This window comes from Chiloscyllium plagiosum, chromosome 20 (genome assembly GCF_004010195.1).
Source record: "Chiloscyllium plagiosum isolate BGI_BamShark_2017 chromosome 20, ASM401019v2, whole genome shotgun sequence".
Lineage (NCBI taxonomy): Eukaryota > Metazoa > Chordata > Chondrichthyes > Orectolobiformes > Hemiscylliidae > Chiloscyllium > Chiloscyllium plagiosum.
Genome location: NC_057729.1, coordinates 4449827 through 4463084, shown reverse-complemented (window position 1 = coordinate 4463084; position 13258 = coordinate 4449827). Strand labels below are relative to the sequence as shown.

Below are 13258 nucleotides of genomic sequence, written 5' to 3'. Positions count from 1 at the left end.
ACCTTCCTGCTCCTGAACTCTCTGCCTCAGCTAATAAAGATAAATGGCCATATGCCTTCTTAACCACTTTATCCACTGGTCCTGATATTTTAAGAGATTGATGAACATGTACACCAAGGCCCCTCTGATCCTCAGTGCTTCCCAAGGTCCTACCATTCATCATGTATTCTCTCGTATTGTTTGTCCTGCTCAAGTGCATCACCTCACACTTATCAGATTTAGTTACATGTGCCACTGATCAGCCCCTCTGACTAGTCCTTCGATATCCTGTTGTAATCTAAGGCTATTCACCTCACTATTTACCACCCCATCCATTTTTATATCATCTGTGAACTTACCAATTAACCCTCTTACATTTAAGTCTAAATCAAATACATGCAAGATCACCAAATTGACAGACTCCAGAACATTCTATACCTTGTCCTTCTTGCCTCCAAGAATAACCACCCTCATTCAGAAAGAGATTTTCTTTGTGAAGTGAATCAGTACAGAGAAAAACCTAGTATTTCCCTTTACCTGAAGCACGTGTTTTTGTGTATGTACATTTTGGGTTAGTTAGAGGAGTAAACATTTGTAGTTTTGTATTAAAAATTGTATGCGTGTATATATTGAACATTCTGTATCTTCAATTGATGGGTTTTGTTTTATAATAAATCAATATTTTTGTGTTTACTAAAGAAACCTGATTGATGAACCTTTTCATTTTGAGCCTAATGTAGAGAAAGCATATGATTGGCCATATCGGGACTTGGGTAAAACAGTTTTAAATTTACAACTGCTGAATGTTGGACTAAAGAAAGACAGTTGTAACAATTTGTGTCACTTATATATTAAAAATAATCAATTTTTAGCAGCATAGTCTGGCCTGTCATTCAATTTGTGACTTTATATGAAAGTGGGTGGCATGGTGGCTCAGTGTTGCCTCACAGTGCCAGGGACCCGGGCTTGATTCCACGCTCAGGCAATTGTCTGTGTGGAGTTTGCACATTCTCCCCATGTCTGAGCAGGTTTCCTCCCACAGTGCAAAGATGTGCAGGTCGTGCATTGGCCATGCTAAATTGTCTGTAGGGTCCAGGGATGTGTTGACTAGATGGATTATCCATGGACAAATGCAGCATTAGAGAGATAGTGTAGGGGTCTGGGTGGAATGCTCTTCAGAGGGGCGGTGTGAACTTGATGGGCTGAAGGACCTGCATTCACACTGTTGGGATTCTAGGATATTCTCTTGGTCTTCAAGAGCATCTATGATTATGTAGAAGAAGCGACATCTAGGCCAATAGTCATCCTCAACTACCAATATTGATATAAACTATCTGTGACTTATGTCATTGCTGTTTTATGGTATCTTGCTGTGTGCAAATTAGATGTCATATATCTAGTATCATAATAATAACTTCACTATGAAGCACGTAATTACCTGTAATGTTCTTTTAATGTCCTAAGGTCTGGAATGGTGCAAGGACACATGTGCTTTTCATGTGCAAATCCTATGTGCTGGTTCATAATTTCTGCTGAAGTTGTTTACCACATGCTAGATAGGAAACATTACTGTGTGTACCTCAGCCTCAGACTGGACAGTGCATTTCACACTTATAGAATTAGAATTTCAGGCAAAGCTGGCTTTGTCACAAGCTGTGAAAAAAATGTTGAAGGTTCTGTTCTTTGTACCCATCTTTAACAGATTCAGGTTCCACTCCTTATCATTTGACTGTGCTAGAAGTGACTGTGAAGCCAACACAAGTTCACCTTGTTGATATTGTGAAATCTAGTTGGAGTGAGCATAAAAAAGAACAGAAGAGAAGGTAAGCTAAACTGGGAAGATGCCAAATTAGAACTTTAAAAACATCTCTATTAAGAATCTGACGACATTTGGACACAGAAACCCAATGGGGCTCTGAGCCAGACAGGGACCAAATTGGTGTTTCCCAGTAAGATTACACAGACAAGTAGAACTCAGACACTATTAAGGTAACATCTATTGTCTGTACGCTCCAATCAACCCCACCTTCCAGTTGCCAGCCATTTCAACTCCCCCTCCCACACCTGACAAAATGTCTATCCTGGGCCTCCTCCATCGTCAAAATAAAGTCACACACAAACTGGAGGAAGAATAATCTCATCTTCTGCCTTGGAACTTACAACCATATGGCCTTAAAATAGAATTCACCAAATTCCAAATCTTCCACAACCCCCACCTCATCCCAGGTTCAGCCCTCCCTTTTTGCCCCACCCCCTTGACCTGACCTAACCTGTCATCTTCCTTCCCACCTATCTGCTCCCACCTTCCCACCGATCAATCACAATCACCTCCTACCTGCATCCACCTATCCCCATCCCACTTACCTTTCCCCAAGCTCCAACCTCTTTCTATTTTTTTCTCAGCCCCTTTCCCTCTCACCAGTCCTGATGAAAGGTCGACTCCCCTGTTCCTCTGATGCTGTTTGACCTGCAGTGCTTTTTCCAGTTCCACACTTTATCGACTTAGACTCAGAACCACAAATAGTCCCAACCCCTGTTTATAATGTTCCTACAATGTGGAAGCAGGCCATTCAATCCACCAAGTCCGCACTGATTTTCCAAATAGCATCCCACCCGCACAATCTATCCTTGTAACTCTGCATCTTTGTACATCTTTGGACCGTGGGAGGAAACCGTAGCAAACGTGCAAACTCCACACAGTTAGTTGCCTGAGGCTGGAATTGAACCCAGGTCCCGAGCACTGTGAGGCAGCAGTGCTAATCACTGAGCCACCATGCCTCCCTAACATGTAGAGATAAAATAATATTCCACAACTTGCTTCTAGTCTCCAACAGCTCAGCTACAGGAAACACAACGAAATACAATATTTTAAATCCTTAGATCCCAAGTGTAAACCCCTATGTATGTCATACTATCACTATAGTTGAGGACAATTTAGTCTCATTAATTAATTTTCTTATGCAAATGCAACCCAATACTCAGCTATTTACTATAATGAGTCAAAAAGTAAGGTGCTAGCAAAGCACAGCCAGTCAGGCAGCATCCGAGGAGCAGGGATGACATTTCGAGCATAAGCTCTTCATCCTGATGAAAATCTTATGCTTCAAACTTCAACTCTCCTGCTCTTCATATGCTGCCTGATCTGCTGTGCTTTTCCAGCGCCACATGTTTTGACTGATATCCAGCATCTGCAGCCCTCACTTTCTCTTATTTACTCGACTGCTCCAGTGAAGTGTCAGGGATCCTAAGCAAACCTTTGTACAGACTGCTGACAAGGTCAAAAGGCCCTGAAATTGAACCCACAACTGCTGCTGCACTTTTATTTTGCAAATTGGTCGAAACTATTATGATTTATCACAACATTTGGGATTCGAAAATCTATTTATTCTATTCAAGTGACCAGCTCATTCCCTTCTCTGCCTTTAAACCATTTTGGAACGTACTTTAAAAGCAGAACATAACCATGATTCGATAATTTAAATTTCACCTTGAAGTTAACTGATATGCATATAAAAGTAATACTGCTCTCAGGGCTCACTAATTGCCAAAACCTACTGACAAGAACTCACAAGGTATAATTTTATCTCTCTTTCCCGTTATCAAAGTCTTTGATACTTATTAATGGATTCCACGTGTAGACATAGCTACCTCCATGATGGGAGCAATTTGTCTTTTAACTAACTGAGTAACATTAACCTCCTTCCTCTAGTTGTACCTGGTCTCTATTTGTCATAAGCTCTCTACTGTGCTTGTGCTCCCAACGTTGCATTGAAATCTTTCTTAACTACAAGATGCTCCCTTTTTGGACATCTGATGCACAGCCAAATCTGTTATAATGCATTTCGGTTGTTGAAAGATAAACCTGTACAATGTCAATAGGCTTGTACTATTTAGTTCCATCTTTCACTGCATAGATATTATTCCTGGCTGCTGAATCTGAAAAAATGGGATCACAGTCTCCGAATGAGGGGTCAGTCACTTAAGACTGAAAGTGTTTCCTCAAAGCATCATGAATCTTTTGATTTCTATAGTCTAAATTGCAGTGGATACACAGTACTACATATAATCAAAGCAGAGTTTGATATTGTATACGAATTTAAGGAGATAAGAAGATAATGGACTTGCAGTGGTAGATCAGCTGATCTTGTCGAATGTCAAAGCAAGCTCAAAAGGCCAACTGATGTACTCCAGCTCCTCTTTCATGTGTTTATGTGTTAGGCACTATGCATCTCTAAGCAGAGAGACTTGTGCCTCATCCCAGTCTCTTTTGTACGTCTTTTTGCTGCACTTTTTATGAATGAGTGGAATTAAAAGAAAAAACGTTTATTTACAGAGGAACTTTCACGAGGCCATTCTAACATACATTACAGTTAATAAAGTACAGTGGAAGTGTAGTCATGGTCATGACTTTGACAGCTGTGTTTCACTGTGGTTTACTGAGTCAGAAGACACAAGTGCCACTGCTAGAGTGTGCACGGAAATCGAGGCTAAATTGCCCTTGCGGTACTGAGCTATTCTTATTTTGAAAATGAGTAATGTTCAACTTCATGATTAACTCTGTTTCTCTCTCCACAAATGCTGTCCGAGTTGCTACATTTTCCCACCACTTTCTGCTTTCATTTCAAATTTACAACAACTACAGTCATTGGCTTTTACATAAGTGGGTTATTCCTGGTGTGGCTTGGCCAATATTTATCTATTTATTTTCATTTATAGTCTCACACAACACAGAAACAGATCCGTTGGACCAACCAGTCCATGCTGAACATAATCCCAAACTAAAATAGTCCCACCTGCCTGCTCCTGGCCCGTATCCCTCCAAACCTTTCCTAGTCATGTACAGATGAACCTTGATTATTCGGCATTCGATTGACCGAACTTCGGATCATCTGAACAAGATCACAAGGTCAGATGCATGGCTGACTATGTTATCCATTATCGATTATCCGGCATTTGATCAACTGAACGAAATACTCCCCGCCCATGTTCTTCAGATAATCAAGGTTCCTTTGTATTTATCCAAATGTCTTTTGAATGTTGTAATTGTACCCACATCCATCACTTCCCAAGGAAGTTCATTCCATGTGCAAACCACCCTCTGTATAAAACATTTGCCCCTCATGTCTTATTTAAATCTCTATCCTCGCACCTGGAAAATGCACCTCCTAGTCTTGAAATCCTCAATCCAAGGGAATTTCCTTTTGTAATTAGGCCATGCTATTTTCATCAAACTCCATGTTCATGAAGTTCAACTTTTAAATGACTCTCATACACTCTCGAGGATTAAAACAAAAGTTTGATTTATACAAGCAGGTGGGTGGGGGGATTATCCCTCAGCATTGCAAAAACAGATGATCCATTTATTACCAAATTGCTGTTTGTGAGAGTTTGCTGCGTGCAAATTGGTTCCTGTGGTTCTGACATTATAACAGTGAGCATCCTTTACAGAGTACGTTTTGGCCATAAAGCACTATTTCAAATGGTCCTGTGATCACAAAAGGCACTACTTCAATGCAAGGTCTTCTTTCTTTAATTGAGGAAACTCAGAAGACACTTTGCATGCTGCAAGTTCTCACAAGCAGAAGTATGATCATAACGAAATAATCGGGTTTGGTGAATATTGAGGATGCTGAAATAAAAGCAGAGAGTGCTGGAGGAACTCTGCTGTTTTAATGGCGTTGTTTGATGGATAAGTTCTGGAGAGCAACTCTCAGTGCTATTCTGCACAATATGGTGTGTGAGCTACCAGCTATGCATGGCTGATATTGGCCTTTGTTTAATTTATTTGAGAAGGAAAGCAGGCAGGGGTGTTTACTGTCACCCATGCTCCTTGATGCTGTGGAAGACAGGACACTGAGAATGGTTCAGCAGAAGTATGAAAGAGATGTGGATGCTTCATAGGATATTGTAGAACATAGAATCTCAGTTATGCACGTGACACCACGCTCAGCCAGAACAAAGGAAAAGCCTGAAATTTTAGCAGTGTTCATCAATAGATACAACAAGTCACATGGACTGGACATAAATGAGTCAAACACCAATCTCGTGGATCTAAACGACAAAGGAAAAGTCAAGATTGGAAGAATCGAGATACAGGCAAGTGGACAGATTCAAGTACTTTAGCTCGAGCATCAACAAGAATGACATCCAGGTTAGATTAGCTGCAGCAAGAGGTGATAGCAATTCCTTAAGTCTTTGAAGTCCAAAAACATCAGCACAAAGCTGAGCAACTACTGTGGAGTTGGGAAGAGGATGAGAGAAGCAGAACAGTTTCAGAAGGGAAGCTCTGGTCTGGGATGTTCAGAATGAGCTGGGCAGACAGCAAGATAAATGATTGGGTTAGACAAATAGCAAAAGTTGAGAATCAAAAGGATTTGCAAGGTACAGTTAGAGAGAGAAAGAAAGTCAGGTACCAACATTAGAAACAAAGATTCAGCAGCCTTTTCCTAGCAACAATTGAAAAGAGAAAATGGGATGGGGGAAAACAGAATAGGAAGAAGAAAAATCAGATGGATAACATTGAAATATGGACTGCAAGAGGCTGGAAGAAAGCCAGAGAGGAAGTAAGATAAAGTATTCCACCAGGGACAGTGATAACAAAATATGGCAAACCCAGTCATAACTCCCTCACCACCCCCTCCCCAAAAAGAAGAATGCTAATTGTTTCAATTAAATCAATCTTATCAACTCCAGGAAATATGGGCCTGGTTTACTGCTCAACCTCTTCCTATAGGAGAAAGTGAGGTCTGCAGATGCTGGAGATCAGAGCTGAAAATGTGTTGCTGGAAAAGCGCAGCAGGTCAGGCAGCATCCAGGGAACAGGAGAATCGACGTTTGTGAAGAAGGGCTTATGCCCGAAACGTCGATTCTCCTGTTCCCTGGATGCAGCCTGACCTGCTGCGCTTTTCCAGCAACACATTTTCAGCTCTTCCTATAGGACAACCTCCTCTTCCTGGGAACCTTTGTGGCATTCCCTCTAGGGTAAGTGAGTGTTTTGACACAGTACTCCACAGTTTCTCTACTGCCATCACACCCTTCATCGAATATGGTCACCAGCACTGCATGCACAACTCCATCTGTGGTCTAACCAATGTTTTATACAGTTTCAATATAACATCCTTGCTCTTGTACTCTATGGCTCAGCTAACAAAAGCAAACATAGCATATTCCTTTGTAATCACCTTATCTATCTCCACTGTTACCTTCAGAGGTCTATGGATATGCACACCAAGGTCCCTCTGATCTTTAGTACTTTCCAGGGTCGCACTATTCCTGAAGAAGAGCTTATGCCCGAAACGTCGATTCTCCTGCTCCTTGGATGCTGCCTCGCGTGCTGTGTTTTTCCAGCACCACATTTTTCAACTCTGGTACTCCAGCATCTGCAGTCCTCACTTTCTCCTAGGGTCGTACTATTCACAGTTTTGTTGTGTTGGTTCTCCCCAGTGCATTTCCTCACACTTTGCTTGGGTGAATTCCATTTGTCACTGTTTTGCCGACCTGACCAGTCTGTTGATGTCCTCTTGCAGCTTATGGTTATCCTCCTCACTGTTCAATCCCTACAGTGTGGAAGCAGGCCATTCAGCCCATTGAGTCCACACTGAACCTCCAAAGAGCAACCCACCTACCCTATCCCTGTAACCCTGTGTTTCCCAGAGCACCCAAATGGAAATTCACACAGACATAGGGAGAATGTGTAAACTCCACGCAGACAGTTGCCAGTGGTGGAATCGAACCTGGGTCCCTTGCAGTGTGAGACAGCAGTGCTAACCACTGAGCCACGGTGCCACCCTATTCAACACCCTGCTGATTTTCTTGTCATCCATGAATTTCTTGGTTATACCCCTACATTTAAGTCCAAATCATCAATGTACACCATAAACAGCAAGGACCCCAACACTGAGCCTAGTGGAACCCATTCGAAACAGACTTTCAGTCACAGAAACATCCCTCTACCAATACTCTTTGCTTCTTGCTTCTCAATTTTTGATTCAACGCGCCACTTTGCCTTGGATCCCATGTGCTCTAACTTTCTTGATTAGTCTGCCATGAGACATTTTCTCAAAAGCTGAAGTCCATGTAGATTACATTAAATGCACTACTCTCATCAACACTCCTGGTTACTTCTTCACAAAATTTTGTTCAAATTCATTAAACACAACCTTCCCTTCACAAAGTTATGCCTATAATGCCCATTTAATCCCTGTCTCTCCATGTGCAGATATATTCTGTCCCTCAGACTTCTTTCTAGTAACTTGCCCACCACCAAGATTAGACTGACTGGCCTTTAAATTCCTAGTCTATCTCTTCCTCCATTTAGCAGACTTCCAGTGCTCTGGCACACCTCCTGTAGTTGGAGAGGATTTGAAATTTACTGTGAGGGTTATTGATTATCTGCTGCCTTGTTTCCCTTTTCGGCCTGGGGTACAATTCATCCGAAACTGCAAGATTATCTTTTTCTAAGACTGCCAAACCCTTGGTATTTACTTTCTATGAGAATTTCTTCTAGTATTTCACAGTCCTCCACTAAATGATTATACCTGTCATCCTATTCCTATTTGGGGTAGCACAGTGTCTCAGTGGTTAGCACTGCTGCCTTACAGCACCAATGAGCTGGGTTCTATTCCAACCTGGAGCTTGTACATTCTCCCAGTGTCTGTCCAAAAACATGCAGGTTAAGTGGATTGGCAATGCTAAATTGCTTGTAGTGCCCAGGGACGTGCAGGTTAGGTGCATTAGCCTTGGGAATTGCAAGGTTACAGGGATACGGTATGGGGGATGGGTCTGAGTGGGATGCTTTTCAGAGGATTGCTGTGGATTCAATGTGGAGATTCTATAATTCTATTCCCTTCTGAAGACCAACACAAAGTATTCATTGAGGACCATGTTCTGATTCTCACACAGATTAGGCACTACTCTTTCTCTAGTTGTTCTGTTTATCTGTTTAAAAAAAAACTAAAACCAATGTTGAGCTGCCAATCTTGCTCATGTTTCAGCCATGTCTCAGTCATAGTTATGATACCATACTCCCACTTGTCTTTCTGTGCCCTCAGCTCATTTATTTTATTCCTCAGGTTCCTTGCATTAAAATATGTCCCATTTAGCTTTGTTAAGCTCATTTAGAGTCATAGAGATGGAAACAGACCCTTCAGCCCCACTCGTTCATGCCAACCAGATATCCTACACTAACTTAGTCCCATTTGCCAGCACTTGGCCCATATCCCTCTTAACCTTTTATATTCATACACACATCCAGATGCTTTTTAAATGCTGCAATTTACCAGCCTCCACCACTTCCTCTGGCAGCTCATTCCCTACATGCACCACCCGCTGTGTGAAAAAGTTGCCCCTTAGCTCGTTATTAAATTTTTCCCCTCTCACCCTAAACCTATGCCATCTAGTTCTGGATTCCCCTATCCCAGGGAAAGTCTGGATGTATCACTACCTGGTATGGAAACTGTACCATTCAAGATCGGAGGCAGTTACAGAGAGTGGTGAACTCGGCCCAGACATACACAAAGGCCAACCTCCCATCTATAGAATCCATCTACCAGGCCCGCTGTCAAGGAAAGACAGCCAGCATTCTCAAAGATCCATCCCACCCTGACAATGCTTTTCTACAACCTCTACCAGCGGGGAGAAAATATATAAGCCTGAACTCACGCACCAGCCAGTTTCGAAGCAGTTTCTAACCTACTGTTGTTGGAATACTGAATGGACTCACAAACTCCTAGCATTCGCCTGTACCTGTGTTTTGGTTTTTGCTGCTGTTTACCTATTATTTACTTATCTATGCTACTTAACTCTGTGATCTGCCAGTATTGCTCATAAGACAAAGCTTTTCACTGTGCCTCGGTACACGGGACAATAAATTCAATTCAATTCAAGACCAAGTCTATTTACTCTATCCATGCCCTGCATGATTTTTCTTTCTTATCTAGCCTATGTTTCATTTACCTTTCCCACTCATATGCACAAGTTTTAACTTTCAATTCCACCTCAACTTCTCTCCCCTCTAAACTACTTATCATGATCTCAACCCCATGCTAATCTATTTTAAATCAACCCCAACAGCACTTACAAACTTCCCCGTGAGGATATTGGTCCTGTTCAGGTTGCTCAGTCTGTTTTGAAGAGCTCAGTGTTGCACCAGTGAAGGAATAAATTGTTTATTTTTTATATTATAAAATTCCAGAGGCAAAAATCCTCTGGAACAAGGATACGGCTAACATTTTGTCATGTTTTAAAACATTTCAAATGGTAAACATTCCATTGAAATGTCATTAGCCATTGGTACAGATGAAAAGGTAGATGAGGTGAAATCAAGAATCATCAGTGAAATAAACAATTCAATCTGCTTTATGTTGGTGTGGGATCAGATTAGAATTCCAACCAAGACATCTAGCAATACTCTTCTTTCTTTGTCATCCATCTGATCTATATTTGAATCCTTGTTTAAGGCCTGGTTTAAAGGGTTAAACAAGAGGGCAAAAAAACAAACATAATAGGGAACAAAAAAAATGCAACCTTAAGTGTTACAAACTGCCTTTAATTTTTCTGTGAAACCAGCAGATAAGACATTAGCTTTATGTTCTCATTATGCTTTTAATAACATAAATCCTACCTGTGAACTGAGATTATCAATTGTAGTGGATCCAATTATTTCTGCCATTTTCAGTCCATCAAAAGGGTCCAAAATCAAAGCAGCTTCAAGGCGGGACTCTTTTTCTCCCCCCAGCTGAACTAGATCGTTACACTGACCATGCACTTTGTATGCCAGGCTGGTATTTGACTCCAAGTAGTTCACCACTTCTGCAATGGTGGGCAGCGGGCAGCTGGTGCACCTGCTAAGGTTGCCGGATTAGTGACCTTCCTCTCGATTCCTGTCACAAAGTCTCTTCAAAGGACTTCAAACACTGTCTCAATTTCAAACTGCTGCACACCCAAACCCCCCTCCTACCCCCACCACCAAACGTCACCGTCAACTAGAAGAGTCTAACACACTGCTGCTCCAGGATATACTTAACCACTATCTGGGCTCTGCAGACTTAGCCACAGCGCAAAAAAAAACAACTGTATGTAAGGGTGTAAATGCACCACTACCCAACTCCATATTACAGTCATTGACGTGGTTGCAGGAAACCTCACTGTTCTTAAGTGGGAGGAACTTTGCCTTTAAAATCCACCTCCTTCATTGCATCAGGATTGTGTAAAGTTTGGCGGAACTGTTTTCAGGAAGTTTGGGGTCCAGTTGTTTTCCAAGTATGTTTTCTGCTCAAAAGTCCATGCTGACTTGCCTTAATGAATCTATATTTGTCCAAGTGCTATCAAGCAGCACCAGCTCAGCAATAACTTGCTCAGTGACACTCAATTTGAGTTCCCCAGGACCACTCAGCTCCTGACCTCATTACAGCCTTGGTTCAAACATGGATCAAAGAACTGAATTCCAGAGAGGAGGTGAGAGTGACTGCCCTTGGCATCAAGGCTGCAGTTAACCGAGTATGGCATCAAGGAGCCCTAGCAAACCTGGAGTCAATGGGTATCACCAGGAAAGCTCTCCATTACTTGGAGTCATATCTGGAATAAAGACAGATGGTTCTGTTTGTTAGAGGTCAGTCATCTCAGCTGCAGGAGTTCCCGAGGGTGGAGTCTTAGACCCAATCATCTGCAGTTGCTTCATCAATGATCTTCACTCCGTCATAAGGTCAGAAGTGGGGAGGTTAGCTGATGATTACACTATGTTCAGCATCATTCGTGACTCCTCAGGTACTAAAGCAGTCCTTGTTCAAATTCAACAAGATCAGCACAACATCCAGGCTTGGAATGAATAGATGTAAGTATCATATGTGCCACATAAATGCCAGGCAATGACAATCTCCAGTAAGGGCCAATCTATCTACTTCCTTTTGATATTTAATGGAATTACCATCACTGAATCCCCCACTATCGACGTCCTGAGGGTTACCATTGACCAGAAACTCAACTGAACTTGCAAAATAAATTCAAAGGTTCCAAGACTGGATCAGAATCTAGGAATACTGCAACAGGTGACTCACCTCCTTAATCCCCAAAGCCTGTCTACCATCTATCTACAAGTCAGGAGTGTGATGGAATACTCCCCACTTGGCTGGATGATTTCAGCGCCAACAACACTCAAAAAGCTTGACACCACCCAGGACAAAGCAGCCCGCTTGATTGGCACAATATCCACAAACGATTAGCCACTCCGTTACCATTGCTCAGGACCAGCAGTGTGTAGTATCTGCAAAATACGCTGCAGGAATTCACTGAGGCTCCAAGAACAGTACCTTCCAAACCCACTACGTCCACCATCTGGGACAAGGGCAGCAGATACATGGGCAAACCGCCTGCAAGTTCCCCTCCAAGCCACTCATAATCCTGACTTGGAAATATATCCCTGTTCCTTTAGTGTCATTGGTTCAAAGTCCTGGAATTCCCACCCTTAGAGAATATTAGGTCCACCTACACCACATGAACTGCAGTAGTTCATGAAAGCAGCTCACCATCTCCTCTCAAGGGCAACTAGGCAACAGCAATAAATGCCTAATCACACCTACATCTCATGAGTGAATGAATATGAGACTGTTAATTTTGTTCTCCATCATTTATAAAGGCTATCCCACCATTGCAGTTAACCTGATTGGCCTCCAGTTATAAAAATGGCTCTAATATTTGCAATGGTACCACAAGCTGGATCTAATCAGGTTTGAAAATCATGGCCACTACCTCTGCAATTTCCAAACAAATTTCTCTCATCAATCTTGAATACATCCCATCTGGTACTGGTGACTTATCAATTTCAAGTAAAGCCAGTCTTGCAAACATCTGCTCTTTATTCATTTTTCACTCATTCAGTGTCATAACTACTTCCTTATTCGGAATGACCCTCTCAAGTATCTTCCGTCTTGGTAAAGATAGATGCAAAGTACTCAGTCAACATCACAATCAGGCTGTTTAGTTTCATTCATAGATTTCCTATTATGCACTTGATTGATCCCACCATTCCCTTACTACCTTTTTATTATTAGGATGCTTGTATAGGTAGACAACCCTTTATCCAAAATCGCGAAATCTGAAAAGCTCCAAAGTCCAAAGGTTTTTTCGTGAAGTTTGTTTTCTCATTAACAAAGTTGTTTGGGTGCAAACAGTTAACCCAAGTCGACACCCACTCGATGTGTGTCACTCAGATGTGATGTGTGGGGGTGTGGCTCAGCACTGGCAGACCTCAATTCTGTCTCAAGGCCCGTTTTACTGAGTGAGT

At 42.0% G+C, this 13258-nt stretch overlaps 1 protein-coding gene across 1 annotated transcript in view; it reads right to left on the bottom strand.

Moving 5' to 3' along the window:
- The window catches only part of LOC122560001 (enhancer of filamentation 1-like), a 105440-nt gene extending 94362 nt beyond the window's left edge, over window positions 1-11078 (bottom strand). The window contains exon 1 of the mRNA XM_043710147.1: window positions 10601-11078. Coding sequence (XP_043566082.1) covers window positions 10601-10648 — 48 coding nt within the window. The 5' untranslated portion in view covers window positions 10649-11078. The remainder of the gene's footprint in view (window positions 1-10600) is intronic.
- Between the last annotated feature and the right edge of the window lie 2180 nt (window positions 11079-13258).